This window comes from Scyliorhinus torazame, chromosome 29 (genome assembly GCF_047496885.1).
Source record: "Scyliorhinus torazame isolate Kashiwa2021f chromosome 29, sScyTor2.1, whole genome shotgun sequence".
NCBI classification, from domain to species: Eukaryota; Metazoa; Chordata; class Chondrichthyes; order Carcharhiniformes; family Scyliorhinidae; genus Scyliorhinus; species Scyliorhinus torazame.
The window spans coordinates 7,269,728-7,288,869 of NC_092735.1; the positions used below are offsets into that span (position 1 = coordinate 7,269,728).

General features: G+C 49.8%; 1 protein-coding gene across 1 annotated transcript; it reads right to left on the reverse strand.

The window, feature by feature from the left end:
• Positions 1–848: 848 nt before the first annotated feature.
• On the reverse strand, positions 849–14,883 carry LOC140403836 (E3 ubiquitin-protein ligase RBX1-like). Its single transcript, XM_072492011.1, has 5 exons — positions 14,733–14,883; positions 8,701–8,779; positions 2,719–2,789; positions 1,710–1,795; positions 849–1,223 (listed from the first exon to the last, which is right to left on the reverse strand). Exons 1-5 carry the CDS (start codon positions 14,853–14,855, stop codon positions 1,211–1,213), a joined length of 372 nt encoding a protein of 123 aa, XP_072348112.1. The 5' UTR covers positions 14,856–14,883; the 3' UTR covers positions 849–1,210.
• Positions 14,884–19,142: the final 4,259 nt, after the last annotated feature.

Sequence of the window (19,142 nt, forward strand, 5' to 3'; positions counted from 1 at the left end):
CGCTGGCAACGCTGCCCATCCTTAATCCCCAACTGCAGTTCAGAGGGCAGTTAGGAGTCAACAATATGGCACGGGTCTGGAGTCACAGCATGCAGACCAGGTAAGAATGGCAGGTTTGGGAACACAGTAGTGAATCAGATGGTTTTTATGACAATTAGTGATAGTTTAATGGCTACCACTTCTGAGACTACCTTTCAATTATTAAAATTAATTTTCACCAGCTGCCACGGTGGGATTTGAACCCAGGTCCCCAGAGCATTAGCCTGGGCCTCTGGATAACTATTCCAGTGACATCACGACCACGCCATCATCTCCCCCTATCAAACAGAAACCATTGAAGGGAAGTGGGATTAATTGGATTGCTCTTGCCAGTACATGCGATGGGCTGAATGGCCTCCCCCTTTGCTGTACCATTCTATGATTCTAACCCCTCAGCTTCTTCCCTTTAAACAACCTTCTCGTTTTTCTTTCCAGACTTTCAATCATTCCCACCGCCATGTCTTCTAACCATCCCTTTCTTTGCCGTTTTATCGCCACATGCAAGTTCCGCAAAGGGAGTTTAGGAGCAACAGAGCCAGGAGCAGGCCAGTCGGTAAGCACCCAGCAATAATCACCGAATGGACAATGACCAACTGCAGATGCTGATCCTGGATGAAGGGCAATCACTAGCTTGGCTAATGCCCCCCCCCCCCCCCCCCCCAAGCCAGCTGGGCTCAGCAGGCGGAGCCATGCAACCCGACGCACATTGACCCACACCCTGGGAATGAGCAGAGCACCGTTTCCCACCTCAAGTTGACCCGTGCAGAGGAAGAGAATAACTGCACCTCTTGAAAATAAGCTAAACTCAATTAGGCTGCTAAACTCAATTGTTTATTAAATAAAATACAAATTAGAAAAGAGCCGATGAAAACCTCAGCCTTTCCCCTCTCGGACGCGGAGAAGCAAAAAAACAAGAATGTTTGCAGGTGGTGTGTGCAATGGCCTTTGACTACGATACAGAGTCTTCAGATACTTTAACATAAGCTGGAACGCTTGTAACTGGAGAAAGTAAACGGATTTTTTTAATAAAAAGGGGCTGGAGTTTGTCAAGTCTTTGCTATATGAATAAACACTCTGCAATTAGAGCTAATGAGACAGGGGAAGCAGATGGGAGTGGAATTCTGAAGACACAGCATCAGGAGGGCTGCACAATGATTCCTGCTCCTTCCATTCAGTGGCCATACCTGAGGAAACAAAAAAGATTATTTTTCAGTCACACATTTATATTACTCAAAGTCTTTCAAAATAAAACATTTCAGCAACTCTCTAATCACCATTAAAATATCACATTGGGGTTGTAGTGCATCATAAACCCTTTGAACTGGGCTGATTACAGCCCAAACAGTGACGGGGACACAGCGCTGGGCGAGTAAACGTACCACAAAAAACGTGGGGCTGTAACTTCTGAGTAACTATCGTAAAAAGCCAAACCTGCCACCCCCACAGGACTCGTCACGCACCTCCCCCACCCCCCCCACAACCCTGGCCCCCAGCTGATTACCCCCATTGTCCCGACTAACCACCATCCACGGTATTCCCCATCCCCTACTGGGATTCCCCGCACGGGACTCCGAACCCCGACCAATAGCCCCCTCCACACACTGCACCTCCCAGCCCGGCACCACCCCCCCGGACCGGAGCCGAACCCCCAAGAAAACACCCCCACTTACTTCTGGAATTCCCACTCCCGGTTGTCCAGAGGGCAAACTTGTCTAGTCTTCAGCCAACGTGAAATGCAGTGGAAATGGAAAGCATGCTGTAATCAGAGGCACAGGAGAGAGGCAGGGGTTAGACGTCACCAGTCTGTGGACACATGCACACACAGTATCTTTCATCACAAGGAAGACTTATCGACAGTCCACCCACTTTCCAGGTGCTGCTGTTCAGTTGGAATGGAGGGGCTGGGGCCAGTGACACGAGGTATAGAATTAGAATTCATACAGTGCAGGAGGCCATTCGGCCTATCGAGTCTGCACCGTTCCTCTGAAAGAACACCCTACCTAGGCCCACTCCCCGCCCTATCCCCGTAACCCCACCGACCCGCACATCCTTGCACAGTAAGGGGCAATTTATCACAGCCAATCCATCTAACCTGCACATCTTTGGACTGTGGGAGGAAACCCACGCAGACACAGGGAGAACGTGCAGACTCCGCACAGAGAGTGACCCGAGGCCGGAATTGAACACGGGTGCTAACCACTGTGCCGCCCTCAGTCAGACACTAACAAATGTAGAACAGGACGTCAGTGCAGGCAACATCAACAAAACAAAATATTGTGGATGCTGTAAACCTCAAATAAAAACAGAAAATGCATCTGCATCATTCTACACCCCAGAGTGCTTCACAGCTAATTAAACTGTAGTCACAGGGAAATGCGACAGCCAATTTGTGCAGTGAGATCTCATGCACAGCACCTTTTGGCAATATTGCTCATCAGAAAAATGTTGGCCACGGCACTTAGGGAACCGATGATTGGTGCTGTGGGACACTTTCCATCCACTTGCGGGAGTACAGGGGACCTCAGTTTAGCTGTTCATTCATCAACAAAAAGCACCCCCGACACTGCAGCATTCTCTCAGCACAGGAGCACCAATGCAGCCCAGGTTCTTGCATTCAACAGCATCCCAATCTCCTTCCCAAGGCCATAAGCTAAAGCAACAAAGACACTGAAGACTTACATTACACACCCCCCATGCGACAGTGCATTCCTCTGAAGTTGCGGAAGCTTGGTTTGCCTGACATTCTATACCTGCAGAGAAAAAAAACACATTACTTATTGTGTTTGTCAGAATCCAGAGATAAACTTGAATTAAACTAGGACAAGTGTGTGCACTGGCATTGCACAAAGGAACCGCAATCTGGGACTGCGTAGAACAAATTCAGTCTCCGATTTCAGTCCCACATTCGGGCAGATTCCAAGCACCATAAATATTTTAAATATCACCACCAGTGTACCCAGCAATAATTCACAAAGGGGCAATTGTGTCATTGTAGGATTCCAGTGAACCGTGAGAATTCCAGACCATATCTGTCTGATCTGCTCAAAAGGAAGCAGTGTTACATATTATTCAATATCTAAATGTGAGCGTTACCGGCCCAATGGTCGAACAAATCTTGGTTAAACAAATATTTGAGAGTACTTTTTGAACCAGTGCAATGTGGTGAACCTCACCCATTGAGAAATGGGTGACCACCAGAAAGGGCAGGCAGTCAGTGCAGGAATCCCCTGTGGTTGTCTCCCTCTCGAACAGGTATACTCCTTTGGATACTGTCGGGGGGCATAGCCTATCAGGGGAAAACAGCAGCAGCCAGAGCAGTGGCACCACGGCTGGCTCTGATGTTCAGAAGGGAGGGTCAAAGCGCAGAAGAGCAATAGTAATAGGGGACTCTATAGTCAGGGGCACAGATAGGCGCTTCTGTGGACGTGAAAGAGACTCCAGGATGGTATGTTGCCTCCCTGGTGCCAGTGTCCAGGATGTCTCCGAACGGGTAGAGGGCATCCTGAAGGGGGAGGGCAAACAGGCAGAGGTCGTTGTACATATTGGTACTAACGACATAGGCAGGAAGGGGCATGAGGTCCTGGTTCAGGGAGCTAGGCAGAAAGTTAAAAGACAGGACCTCTAGGGTTGTAATCTCAGGATTACTCCCTGTGCCACGTGCCAGTGAGGCTAGAAATAGGAAGATAGAGCAGCTAAACACGTGGCTAAACATCTGGTGTAGGAGGGAGGGTTTCCGTTATCTGGACCACTGGGAGCTCTTCCGGGGCAGGTGTGACCTATATAAGGACGGGTTGCATCTAAACTGGAGAGGCATAAATAACCTGGCCGCAAGGTTTGCTGGTGTCACACGGGAGGGTTTAAACTAGTATGGCAGGGGGGTGGGCACGGGAGCAATAGGTCAGAAGGTGAGAGCATTGAGGGAGAACTAGGGAATAGGGACAGTGGGGTTCTGAGGCAGAGCAGACAGGGAGAAGTTGCTGAACACAGCGGGTCTGGTGGCCTGAAGTGCATATGTTTTAATGCAAGAAGTATTACGGGTAAGGCAGATGAACTTAGGCTTGGATTAGTACTTGGAACTATGATGTTGTTGCCATTACAGAGACCTGGTTGAGGGAAGGGCAGGATTGGCAGCAAAACGTTCTAGGATTTAGATGTTTCAGGCGGGATAGAGGGGGATGTAAAAGGGGTGGCGGAGTTGCGCTACTGGTTAGGGAGAATATCACAGCTGTACTACGGGAGGACACCTCAGAGGGCAGTGAGGCTATATGGGTGAGAGATCAGGAATAAGAAGGGTGCAGTCACAATGTTGGGGGTTTACTACAGGCCTCCCAACAGCTAGCGGGAGATAGAGGAGCAGATAGGTAGACAGATTTTGGAAAAGAGTAAAAACAACAGGGTTTTGGTGATGGGAGACTTCAACTTCCCCAATATTGACTGGGACTCACTTAGTGGCAGGGGCTTAGACGGGGCAGAGTTTGTAAGGAGCATCCAGGAGGGCTTCTTAAAACAATATGTAGACAGTCCAACTAGGGAAGGGGCGGTACTGGACCTGGTACTGGGGAATGAGCCCGGCCAGGTGGTAGAAGTTTCAGTAGGGGAGCATTTTGGGAACAGTGACCACAATTCAGTAAGTTTTAAAGTGCTGGTGGACAAGGATAAGAGTGGTCCTAGGATGAATGTGCTAAATTGGGGGAAGACTAATTATAACAATATTAGGCGGGAACTGAAGAACCTAGATTGGGGGCGGATGTTTGAGGGCAAATCAACATCTGACATGTGGGAGGCTTTCAAGTGTCAGTTGAAAGGAATTCAGGACTGGCATGTTCCTGTGAGGAGAAAGGATAAATACGGCAATTTTCGGGAACCTTGGATAACGAGAGATATTGTAGGCCTCGTCAAAAAGAAAAAGGAGGCATTTGTCAGGGCTAAAAGGCTGGGAACAGACGATGCCTGTGTGGAATATAAGGAAAGTAGGAAGGAACTTAAGCAAGGAGTCAGGAGGGCTAGAAGGGGTCACGAAAAGTCATTGGCAAATAGGGTTAAGGAAAATCCCAAGGCTTTTTACACGTACATAAAAAGCAAGAGGGTAGCCAGGGAAAGGGTTGGCCCTCTGAAGGATAGGCAAGGGAATCTATGTGTGGAGCCAGAGGAAATGGGCGAGGTTCTAAATGAATACTTTGCATCAGTATTCACCAAAGAGAAGGAATTGGTAGATGTTGAGTCTGGAAAAGGGTATGTAGATAGCCTGGGTCACATTGAGATCCAAAAAGACGAGGTGTTGGGCGTCTTAAAAAATATTAAGGTAGATAAGTCCCCAGGGCCTGATGGGATCTACCCAGAATACTGAAGGAGGCTGGAGAGGAAATTGCTGAGGCCTTGACAGAAATCTTTGGATCCTCACTGTCTTCAGGTGATGTCCCGGAGGACTGGAGAATAGCCAATGTTGTTCCTCTGTTTAAGAAGGGTAGCAAGGATAATCCAGGGAACTACAGGCCGGTGAGCCTTACTTCAGTGGTTGGGAAATTACTGGAGAGAATTCTTCGAGACAGGATCTACTCCCATTTGGAAGCAAATGGACGTATTAGTGAGAGGCAGCATGGTTTTGTGAAGGGGAGGTCGTGTCTCACTAACTTGATAGAGTTTTTCGAGGAGGTCACAAAGATGATTGATGCAGGTAGGGCAGTGGATGTTGTCTATAAGGACTTCAGTCAGGCCTTTGACAAGGTCCCTCATGGTAGACTAGTACAAAAGGTGAAGTCACACGGGATCAGGGGTGAGCTGGCAAGGTGGATACAGAACTGGCTAGGTCATAGAAGGCAGAGTAGCAATGGAAGGATGCTTTTCTAATTGGAGGGCTGTGACCAGTGGTGTTCCGCAGGGATCAGTGCTGGGACCTTTGCTGTTTGTAGTATATATAAACGATTTGGAGGAAAATGTAATTGGTCTGATTAGTAAGTTTGCAGATGACACAAAGGTTGGTGGAATTGCGGATAGCGATGAGGACTGTCAGAGGACAGCAGGATTTAGATTGTTTGGAGACTTGGGCGGAGAGATGGCAGATGGAGTTTAATCCGGACAAATGTGAGGTAATGCATTTTGGAAGGTCTAATGCAGGTAGGGAATATACAGTGAATGGTAGAACCCTCAAGAGTATTGAAAGTCAGAGAGATCTAGGAGTACAGGTCCACAGGTCACTGAAAGGGGCAACACAGGTGGAGAAGGTAGTCAAGAAGGCATACGGCAAGCTTGCCTTCATTGGGCGGGGCACCGAGTATAAGAATTGGCAAGTCATGTTGCAGCTGTATAGAACCTTAGTTAGGCCACACTTGGAGTATAGTGTTCAATTCTGGTCGCCACACTACCAGAAGGATGTGGAGGCTTTAGAGAGGGCGCAGAAGAGATTTACCAGAATGTTGCCTGGTATGGAGGGCATTAGCTATGAGGAGCGGTTGAATGAACTCGGTTTGTTCTCACTGGAACGACGGAGGTTGAGGGGAGACCTGATAGAGGTCTACAAAATTATGAGGGGCATAGACAGAGTGGATAGTCGAGGCTTTTCCCCAGGGTAGAGGGGTCAATTACTAGGGGGCATAGGTTTAAGGTGAGAGGGGCAAGGTTTAGAGGAGATGTACGAGGCAAGATTTTTTTTACACAGAGGGTAGTGGGTGCCTGGAACTCGCTGCCGGAGGAGGTGGTGGAAGCAGGGACGACAGTGACATTTAAGGGGCATCTTGACAAATACATGAATAGGATGGGAATAGAGGGATATGGACCAGGAAGTGTAGAAGATTGTAGTTTAGTCGGGCAGCATGGTCAGCACGGGCTTGGAGGGCCGAAGGGCCTGTTCCTGTGCTGTACATTTCTTTGTTCTGCTGCAGTACCATTAGGAAGGTTGCTGCTCAGGTTCTGCTCAATGTGGGCAGGACCTGCTTCACACTGTCCATCAACAGCGGACACTCCACGCCTGGCCTTATAACAAGAGGGAAGATCATTGATGAAGCATGGCTGGGTTCAGGATACTGCCTGGAGAAACCCCTGCAGCAACGTCCTGGGGCTAAGATCAATGACCTCCCAACAGCCATCTGCTTTTGTGCAGCCAAAGGAAACATCACATTACTAACGCCAGAGGGCAGCCGATTGACTGGGTTCATTTCCCCCTCGTTCTCGCGGAAAGGAAACGAGGGAGAATTTCCCACTTTGCCACCTGGATATCAGAGCTCCGAAATCAGAGGTTTCACGATCGTGATTAGCGACACTACCATTTTATTCCAGATTTAATTAACTGGATTCCGACAGGAGATCTGGCCAAGAAGTGACCCACTGGTACCAGAACATTTTATGAGCCATTTAAACGGTACAGCAATGGTCAGTACATGTGTCTTAAGCTCATTATTTTTCCACATATATACCACTAGGTTGCTGTACTGCAGTTATGTTATTGGACCAGTAATTCAAAAAGACTGGATTAATAATCCTGCAAGCAGAGGTTCAAACCACAGCAAGGCAACTTGAACATAATAAAATGCCCCTGGATGCTACATTATAGAATAAAGATGTGGAGATGCCAGCGTTGGACTGGGGTGGGCACAGTAAGAAGTCTTACAATACCAGGTTAAAGTCCAACAGGTTTGGTTCAAATCATTAGCTTGCGGAGCGCGGCTCCTTCCTCAGGTGAATCATATAGAATCAGGTGAATTATAGAATAACGTATGACACAGAGCCACATCTGGAGAGAGGTGACTAAGAAATGCCAGGGACTAATATCCTTCAACGAAGTAAACCTGGTCATCTATACCCCAGTGCTTGAAGTCATCTACCAGCTATATCAAACTGAAGAATCATAGAATTTACAGTGAAAGCGGCCATTCGGCCCATCGAGTCTGCACCGGCTCTTTGAAAGAGCACCCTACCCAAGCCCACACCTCTACCCTATCGCCATAACCCAGTAACCCGACTGAACACTAAGGGCAATTCTGGACACCAAGGGCAATTTAGCATGGCCAATCCACCTAACCTGCACATCTTTGGACTGTGGGAGGAAACTGGAGCACACATGGGGAGAACGTGCAGACTCCACACAGACAGTGAACCAAGCCGGGAATCGAACCTGGGACCCTGGAGCCGTGAAGAAATTGTGCTAACCACCATGCTACCCCCTTCTCAGGACAGCGAGGGAGACAGTAAAACCTTCCAGCGCCCACAGAAAGGGGGCAGAACCAGATTAACTTCACTTCCTTCAAGTAGAGAAAAAGTGTCCAAACTGTGAAAAGGATTCGATTGCGCATTTACCGTGATGGGAAAAACACAAAACGAGGGGGCCATAATCGAATATTCAGAACGGACAAGTTGAGTGAAATCAGTAAGCACTTTCTTGCTACACGGAGACTGGTGGAAATCTGGATCTCTCCCTCTTGTTAAAAAAAAATCATAGATCCTGGGATAATTGAGACTTTCAACATCGAGATCAACCCATCTTTGAAAATGAGTTTGAGTTCATGATTTGATCTGTAGTCTGACGGATTCTCCACCTCCCTGTAAAAAAATTGAGACTACTGGAATCTCCTGCACGGGGAAACCTGTTGATTGAAGCCAACTCAGGACGGCTCCAGAGCGCACACTCCTTGGTTTGATAACGTACAGGTGGCTACAGCAGATACTCACATAGGTCCATGATGTGATTTCGGCAGATGGCGCAGTTATCTACCACAATGTCCCAGGCCCACAGGGCGACTGCATTCCACTGGAAACACAACACAGGGTTACAAACCACACTTAGAAACAACTGCTGGCAGGGAGAGATTTTCATTAAAGTTACATCATTAAACTCAATTCACAAAGAAACAGACTCGAGATCATTACCCGGTGAAGGTTCTGCTTTGGCACCTCTCAGCTCTTCCACTCTGAAAGCTCCCTCACTGCTTTCAAACGGTTCACAAACAATTAACTGGATTTCACCTTCATTGAACAAAGAAACGTACAGCACAGGCCCTTCGTCCCTCCAAGCCTGCACTGATTATTCCCATCCTATTCAAATCTCATCTTATCCATTGCTCCAACTGGGAGTGGAAATTCCATGTGCTGATCATCATGAGAGGAGCTACTGGACACCAGATTTAAATTTACCTTTTAACACTCGCTTAAATTTAGAATACATTTCCAGATTTATCTTTTTTGTACCATAAATAATCTTGATCACCTTCACTTGAAGCAGTAAAGGTAGAGGCTCCTTTAGCTTTTGCTCCCCTCACATTTCCGCGCTCTCTTTCTCCCACGACACAGTTTCTGGTCTTTCCTGCACAGCCTCCAATCCTTGTAATAAATCTCAAGTCAAACAAAATGGAACACAGAATCCAAGGTGGATGCTGACCGGAGTACTGTATGATTGAGAATGCCTTTGACTTGCATATCTTGAATCACCCATAAATCTGAGCTTATCAAACCTCTGTTGCCTCCCACCTTAATTTTCACCAAGTCCCTTGTACCCATCACAGATCTACATCGGCTCCTGGACTGACAATGCCTCCATTTTAAAATTCTCACGTTTAAATCTCACCATGGCCTCGCCTCCACCTCCAGACCGACAACCCTGTGCCTTCAGTCAGAGCAGGCTATAAGCTCTAGAGTTTCCTCCCTAAACCTACCCATTAGCCAGTTTATCGTAGAGAAGGTCTGTGTGTTTCTGGCCACCATCCATCCGATGAACGTGATCAAGCCAGCTCAGAAACTGTTGGTTTAGAAATAAGCTGATGGAATTAGAACCTCCCGGGACTTGAGTTGGTGACCTCACCCGGCCAAGAGATGTCTGAAGTAGCGAAGGCGGAAATTGTTCAGCACTTGATCTTGTATAACATGATGTGGAGATGCCGGCGTTGGACTGGGGTGAGCACAGTACGAAGTCTTACAACACCAGGTTAAAGTCCAACAGGTTTGTTTCGATGTCACTAGCTTTCGGAGCGCTGCTCCTTCCTCAGGTGAATGAAGAGGTCTGTTCCAGAAACACATATATAGACAAATTCAAAGATGCCAAACAATGCTAGGAATGCGAGCATTAGTAGGTGATTAAATCTTTACAGATCCAGAGATGTTTTTTAAAGGTGTGAATTGTATCAAGCCAGGACAGTTGGTAGGATTTTGCATGCCAGATGGTGGGGGATGAATGTAATGTGACATGAATCCCAGGTCCCGGTTGAGGCCGCACTCATGTGTGCGGAACTTGGCTATAAGTTTCTGCTCGGCGATTCTGCGTTGTCGCGGGTCCTGAAGGCCGCCTTGGAGAACGCTTACCCGGAGATCAGAGGCTGAATGCCCTTGACTGCTGAAGTGTTCCCCGACTGGAAGGGAACATTCCTGCCTGGTGATTGTTGCGCGATGTCCGTTCATTCGTTGTCGCAGCGTCTGCATGGTCTCGCCAATGTACGACACTTCGGGACATCCTTTCCTGCAGCGTATGAGGTAGACAACGTTGGCCGAGTCGCACGAGTATGTACCGCGTACCTGGTGGGTGGTGTTCTCACGTGTAATAGTGGTATCCATGTCGATGATCTGGCACGTCTTGCAGAGATTGCCATGACAGGGTAGTGTGGTGTCGTGGTCACTGTTCTGAAGACTGGGTAGTTTGCTGCAAACAATGGTTCGTTTGAGGTTGCGCGGTTGTTTGAAGGCAAGTAGTGGGGGTGTGGGGATGACCTTGGCAAGATGTTCATCGTCATCAATGACGTGTTGTAGGCTGTGAAGATGACGTAGTTTCTCCGCTCCGGGGAAGTACTGGACGACGAAGGGTATTCTGTCGGTTGTGTCCCATGTTTGTCTTCTGAGGAGGTCGGTCCGGTTTTTCGCTGTGGCGCGTTGGAACTGTCGATCGATGAGTCGAGTGCCATATCCCGTTCGTACGAGGGCATCTTTCAACGTCTGTAGATGTCTGTTACGCTCCTCCTCGTCTGAGCAGATCCTGTGTATACGGAGCGCTTGTCCATAGGGGATGGCTTCTTTAATGTGTTTAGGATGGAAGCTGGAGAAGTGGAGCATCATGAGGTTATCCGTGGGTTTGCGGTAAAGAGAAGTGCTGAGGTGACCGTCCTTGATGGAGACGAGTGTGTCCAAGAATGCAACTGATTTTGGAGAGTAGTCCATGGTGAGTCTGATGGTTGGATGGAACTTATTAATGTCATCGTGTAGTCGTTTCAGTGATTCTTCGCCGTGGGTCCAAAGGAAAAAATGGCAGGAATGTTCCCTTCCAGTCAGGGAACACTTCAGCAGTCAAGGGCATTCAGCCTCTGATCTCCGGGTAAGCGTTCTCCAAGGCGGCCTTCAGGACCCGCGACAACGCAGAATCGCCGAGCAGAAACTTATAGCCAAGTTCCGCACACGAGTGCGGCCTCAACCGGGACCTGGGATTCATGTCACATTACATTCATCCCCCACCATCTGGCCTGCAAAATCCTACCAACTGTCCTGGCTTGATACAATTCACACCTCTTTAAAAACCATCTCTGGATCTGTAAAGATTTAATCACCTACTAATGCTCGCATTCCTAGCATTGTTTGGCATCTTTGAATTTGTCTATATATGTGTTTCTGGAACAGACCTCTTCATTCACCTGAGGAAGGAGCAGCGCTCCGAAAGCTAGTGACATCGAAACAAACCTGTTGGACTTTAACCTGGTGTTGTAAGACTTCGTATTGTATAACATGTACTGCTCTGGCCTCAGCACTGTAGGAGAGGGCACTGATGATGCAGGCAAGCTGCTGTTGTTTCACACACTCCAACTAGGCTTGGACATAACAGCTACAGAATGAACAAGTTGATTTTGGTATCAAGTGACAGATTGCTGGTGATTGCGGACATTTTTAGACGGAGCCATAATCTTTACACCGCACATATCCTGGTGTAATGGCCCTCCCCCCAGCAGAGGTGTCTGTGCAGATGCTACAAGACTGCCAGTTTCCCCATCAGATGGCACAGCATCAGCCAAACGAGTCAATAACTTTGTTTCATAGAATTTACAGTGCAGAAGTAGGCCATTCGGCCCATCGAGTCTACACCGGCTCTTGGAAAGAGCACCCTACCCAAGGTCCACACCTCCACCCGATCCCCATAACCCAGTAACCCCACCCAACACTAAGGGCAATTTTGGACACTAAGGGCAATTTATCATGGCCAATCCACCTAACCTGCACATCTTTGGACTGTGGGAGGAAACCGGAGCACCCGGAGGAAACCCACGCACACACGGGGAGGAAGTGCAGACTCCGCACAGACAGTGACCCAAGCCGGAATCGAACCTGGGACCCTGGAGCTGTGAAGCAATTGTGCTGTCCACAATGCTACCGTGCTGCCCTGTTAAGCTCCTCCAAGTGGGATCCATCAGCTCTTCCATGACAGACAGGCTATGATGTTTAGAGCTTCCTCAATGAGTGTTTTCCCTCGTGTATAATTCAAGGCAGTGTATCTCACCAACTGTTTATTGCCATCAGTGATGGCCTCCCCTGCTCATGGCAGGACTCTGCCCGGGCCACTTCCACCACTGGGAAACAGGAGAGCTTGGCCAAAAGCGCAGTGGCCAGTAACTGCTGCATGTTACGCTTTAGGCCGGTTCAGATGCATTGCACCTTCCTCACAAAGCCTGGCTTTAGGCCATGAACGTGACAGTGATGCGATCATGGCTGAATCACAGCCCATTTGAACCAAACCAGCTATTCTGGCTCAGGGGAACAACCTGCAAGTCCAACATCAGGCACCTCAAGACCTCAAACTCCACTTCCATAGTTTCCAGGCCAACATTTCTGAACTGCTGAGCACATAAAATAATATATATTTTTTCCAACAAGGTGCTTTGAAAATAATGTTTTTGTCACGTATTATATGTTGATCTACAAGGCATAAACATTGTCTATTCAGTGTTATTAGGCTGCTGGGTTTGTGCTGGCCCCTGGGGTAGTGTTAATATAACATAATTATATTATTGTTATAATTCCCCAAGTGTTAAAATGGTGAAGGGCCTTTTCCTGTGCTGTATGGTTCTTTGTTCAATGGAACATATAACAGCCGTCACCCCTCCACTGTCCGCTCCCCCCCCCCATTCCCAGGGCATCCCGCCCAAATCCACCCGCATTCCCGGGGCATCCTGCTCTCCCCTCACTCTTCTCCCCCCCCCCATTCTCCCCTCACACTCTTTCCCCCCCCATTCTCCCCTCACACTCTTTCCCCCCCATTCTCCCCTCACACTCTTTCCCCCCCATTCTCCCCTCACACTCTTTCCCCCCATTCTCCCCTCACACTCTTTCCCCCCATTCTCCCCTCACACTCTTTCCCCCCATTCTCCCCTCACACTCTTTCCCCCCATTCTCCCCTCACACTCTTTCCCCCCATTCTCCCCTCACACTCTTTCCCCCCATTCTCCCCTCACACTCTTTCCCCCCATTCTCCCCTCACACTCTTTCCCCCCATTCTCCCCTCACACTCTTTCCCCCCATTCTCCCCTCACACTCTTTCCCCCCATTCTCCCCTCACACTCTTTCCCCCCATTCTCCCCTCACACTCTTTCCCCCCATTCTCCCCTCACACTCTTTCCCCCCATTCTCCCCTCACACTCTTTCCCCCCATTCTCCCCTCACACTCTTTCCCCCCATTCTCCCCTCACACTCTTTCCCCCCATTCTCCCCTCACACTCTTTCCCCCCATTCTCCCCTCACACTCTTTCCCCCCATTCTCCCCTCACACTCTTTCCCCCCATTCTCCCCTCACACTCTTTCCCCCCATTCTCCCCTCACACTCTTTCCCCCCATTCTCCCCTCACACTCTCCCCCCCCCCCCATTCTCCCCTCACACTCCCCCCCCCCCATTCTCCCCTCACACTCTTCCCCCCCCCCATTCTCCCCTCACACTCTTCCCCCCCCATTCTCCCCTCACACTCTTCCCCCCCCATTCTCCCCTCACACTCTTCCCCCCCCATTCTCCCCTCACACTCTTCCCCCCCCCCCATTCTCCCCTCACTCTTCCCCCCCCCAATTCTCCCCTCACCCATTCTCCCCTCACCCCCCCCCCATTCTCCCCTCACCCCCCCCCCATTCTCCCCTCACTCTTCCTTTCCCCCCCCCCCATTCTCCCCTCACTCTTCCTTCCCCCCCCCCCATTCTCCCCTCACTCTTCCTTCCCCCCCCCCATTCTCCCCTCACTCTTCCTTCCCCCCCCCCCAATTCTCCCCTCACTCTTCCTTCCCCCCCCCCCCATTCTCCCCTCACTCTTCCTTCCCCCCCCCCCATTCTCCCCTCACTCTTCCTTCCCCCCCCCCCCATTCTCCCCTCACTCTTCCTTCCCCCCCCCCCCATTCTCCCCTCACTCTTCCTCCCCCCCCCCCCATTCTCCCCTCACTCTTCCTTCCCCCCCCCCCATTCTCCCCTCACACTCCTCCCTGTCAGGGCCCCGAAATCAGGGCGGCCGCATCCCCCTGGTTTGAAATATTTTTCCCTCTCTCCCACCGTCTCCATTTTAACCTCCACCGGATTCTAACACCTGCGAAAGATTAATTCCGCGGGTTCCCCGGGCCGCGGTGTCCGGGCTGAGCCGAGCCGGGGCTGGGCCGCGGTGTCCGGGCTGAGCGGGGCCGGGGCTGGGCCGCGGTGTACGGGCTGAGCGGGGCCGGGGTGTCCGGGCTGAGCCGTGCCGGGGCCGCGGTGTCGGGGCCGGGCGGTACCTTTTTAACCTCGAAGCGCTTCTTGCCGCCGGCGCTGTTGGTGGAACTCGGAGCGTCCACATCCATCGCCGTCGCCATTTTGTCTGCCGGGGCCGGCCAATTAGTGCTCAGCAGCCTGCGCATGCGCGGCAGCGCCAGGTGACGCACGGGGGGAAATGCCCCGCCCCCTGAAACGTCACTGATCCCCGCCCCTCGTCACCCCGCCCCTCGTCACCCAGCCCCGCCCCTCGTCACTTCACCCTTGCCTCCTGAAACGCCCTTCGCGTCACGGATCCCCGCCCTTTGACGTCACTGAGCCCCGCCCCATCACAGTGCCCCCTGCAGGGAGCCGGCTGGAATGCAGGGGACGCCATGACGTCACCTCCCTGCCTGGCTGCCTCTCGGTTTTAGGCTCGTTCAAGGAAATCAAAATCTTGTTTTATTTCACTTTGAATTTGGGGTCAGATGTGATTAGGACACACGTCAGGTGCATAATATAAGGCTCTCCAGAATAACTAGAATGAGGTATAAAAGGAGGGGAGTGGTGCAACACAGTGGTTAGCACTGTGGCCTCACAGCGCCAGGGTCCCGGGTTCGATTCCCGGCTTGGGTCACTGTCTGTGCGGAGTCTGCACCTTCTCCCTGTGCCGCCATGCTGCCCTTAGCTGTTTTATATACATTTTAGTGCACCAAATTCATTTCGTCCAATTAAGGGGCAATTTAGCGTGGACAATACACCTAACCTGCACATTTGTGGGGGCAAAACCCACGTAAGCACGGGGAGAATGTGCAAACTCCACACGGACAGTGACCCGGGGCCGGGATCGAACCTGGGGCCTCGGCGCTGTGAGGCAGCAGTGCTAACCACTGCACCACCGTGCTGCCACTGTTCGCAAAGTGGATAAGGCCAGAGATGCAATGCATGGATCGAAGGGAAGTGAGAGTGGAATCTGGGCATTATTTTCAAATCTTACCGGGCAGCAGGGTGGCGCAGTGGTTAGCACTGCTGCCTCACGGCGCTGAAAACCCGGATTCGATCCCGGCTCTGGGTCACTGTCCGTGTGGAGTTTGCACATTCTCCCCGTGTCTGCGTGGGTTTCACCCCCACATCCCAAAGATGTGCAGGGTAGGTGGATTGGCCACGCTAAATTGTCCCTTAATTGGAAAAAAACAATTGGATACTGTAAATTCTTAAAGGAAAAAAAAAATTCAAATCTTATGACTCAAAGATAGAACTGGAAAAATCATAAATATTACACCCTTATTTAACAAGGGGTACCAGCCTCCCGTACCAGCCTCCCCGAACAGGCGCCGGAATGTGGCGACTAGGGGCTTTTCACAGTAACTTCATTGAAGCCTACTCGGGACAATAAGCGATTTTCATTCATTTCATTTTCTTTTTCATTCAAAAGAGTGTAAAGACTACAGCAACCACAGGCCAGCCAGTTTAACCTAGAGGAACGATAATTTGGGACAAACTTAAAGCCACTTGGACAAATGTGGGATAATTCAGGAAAGTCAGCACAAATTTTTAAAAATTCCATCATGGGATGTGGTCCAGCATTTATTGCCTATCCCAGAGGGCAATTAAGAGCCAGCCACGCTGCTATGGGTCTGGAGTCACATGTAGGCCAGGACGACAGATTTCCTTTCCTAAAGGACAAAAGAACAAAGAACAAAGAAAAGTACAGGCCCTTCGGCCCTCCAAGCCTGCGCCGACCATGCTGCCCGTCTAACCTTTTTCTTTAATATATTTAGATTAGCCAATTATATTTTCCAATTAAGGGGCAATTTAGTGTGGCCAATCCACCTACTCTGCACATCTTTGGGTTGTGGGGGTGAAACCCACGCAGAGACGGGGAGAATGTGCAAACTCCACACGGACAGTGACCCAGAGCCGGGATCGAACCTGGGACCTCGGCGCCGTGAGGCAGCAGTACTAACTACTACGCCATCATGCTGCCCTTTGCCCGTCTAACCTAAAACCTTCTACACTTCCGGGGTCCGTATCCCTCTATTCCCATCCTATTCATGTATTTGTCAGGACGCCCTTTAAACGTCACTATCGTCCCTGCTTCCACCACCTCCTCCGGCAGCGAGTTCCAGGCACCCACTACCCTCTGTGTAAAAATACTTCCCCTCACACATCTCCTCTAAACTTTGCCCCTCGCACCTTAAACCTATGTCCCCTAGTAATTGACTCATCTACCCTGGGAAAAAGCTTCTGACTATCCACTCTGTCCATCCCCCCATCATTTTGTAGACCTCTATCAGGTCGCCCCTCAACCTCTGTCGTTCCAGTGAGAACAATCCGACATTGGCGAATGAGATGGGCTTTTCCGACAATCGATCAATGGTCACCATTCGACTTTCAATTCCAGATTTTCATTAAATTAAAAGTTCTTTTTTTTTTTAGAAAACATTTCATTGAAGCGTTTATAATTTTAACATTTAAACATTCTAAACGACAGAGCGGTCCGACACACGCAACAACATCTGCAATACCATACCTAACTTCCTCCCCATCCTATAACGTTGGGGGGAGCACTCCCAGCTCCTTGGACTCATTAAAAGCCTTTACCAGGAGCGGCCCCAGCAGCCCGGAAAACGTTTTGTAGAACTCCGCTGGGAATTAATCAGGTCCTGGAGCCTTAGCCGATTGCATCGCCCTACATCCATCTATAATCTCCCCAAGCCCGATTGGGCCTCCCAAGCCTTCTACCAACTCCTCATCTATCCTCGGGAACTCCAGCCGCACCCCCCCCCCCCATCCCCAAAGATCGCTTCATACACCCCCTCTCCGGCTGGCGGTTCCGATTTATATAGTCTACTATAAAATTCCCGAAACACATCATTCACCCCCCCCCCCCCCCCGCCGGATCCACAACCACCTTCCCCCTATGTCCTTTACTTCCCAAATTTTTCTCGCCGCCTCTTGTTTCCTCAGCTGATGCGCCAACATCCTGCTGGCTCTTTCCCCCTATTCATACACCGCCCCCTTCACCCTCCTCAGCTGCCCCTGCGCCTGACCTGTGGACAGGATTGAATTAAAATTTCACCACCTGCCGAGCTCAGGTTCCCAGACCATTACCCTTGGTCTCTGGATTACTGGACCGGTGGCAATACCACCATGTCATCAAAGACGAGTTATGTTTTGCTAACTTGCTGAAGTTTTTACTGAGGTAACAGAGAGGGTTGATGAGGGTGATGCTGTAGATGTGGTACACATGGATTTCCGAAAGACATTTGATAAATTGCAGCGCTTGTGAGCAAAGCTACAGCTCGCTCATGAAATAAGAGGGACAGTAGCAACCTCAATAGGAAATTGGCTGAGTAGTTCTTAATGGGTTTCAGGAAAGTATAGACGGGTTGGTCAAATGGGTGGATAAGTGGCAGATGGAATTTAACCCAGAAAAGTGGGGTGATAAACTTTGGAAGGAGTAATGTGACAAAGAAGCATTCAATAAATGATCTGACATTGGGAAGTTCCGAAGAACAAAGGGACCTTGGCATGTTTGTCCAAGCCTCTGAAGGCTTGGCATTAGGTGGGCAGATCAGGGCATTTCATGAATCGGTGCCGACTCAATGGGTCGAAGGGCCTCTTCTGCAGCGATTCTGTGATAATGGTTGTTTTTCAGGCTGGAGGAAGATTTACAGTGAGGTTCCCCAGGGCCTCCTGCTCTTTGGGATATATATATAAAATGACATTGATCTTGATACAGTAAGAGGTCTTACAACACCAGGTTAAAGTCCAACAGGTTTGTTTCGAATCACCAGCTTTCGGAGCACAGCTCCTTCATCAGGTGAATGAAGAGGTAGGTTCCAGAAACACACAAAGTCAATGATGCAAGACGATATTTTGAATGAGAGTCTTTGCAGGTAATTAAGTCTTTACAGGTCCTGACAGAGCGACTGGAGAGAGGGATAATGACAAATTAAAGAGGTGTGAATTATCTCAAGCCAAGGCAGTTGGTAGGATTTTGCCTTGATTCAGGCATTCAGCCTCTGATCTTCGGGTAAGCGTTCTCCAAGGCGGCCTTTAGGACGCGCGACAACACAGAATCGCCAAGCAGGAAATGATAGCCAAGTTCCGCACGCATGAGTACAGCCTCAACCGGGACCTTGGATTCATGTCGCATTACATTCACCCCCCCACCATCTGGCCTGGGCTTGCGAAATCCTACCAACTGTCCTGGCTTGGGACAATTCACATCTCTTTAACCCGTGATTATCCCTCTCTCCAGTCGCTCTGTCTGGACCTGTAAAGTCTGGACCTGTAAAGATTTAATTACCTGCAAAGACTCGCATTCAATGTATTATCTTGCATCATTGGCTTTGTCTAGACATGTGATTGTGGAACCCACCTCTTCATTCACCTGAGGAAGGAGCTGTGCTCCGAAAGCTAGTGATTCCAAACAAACCTGCTGGACT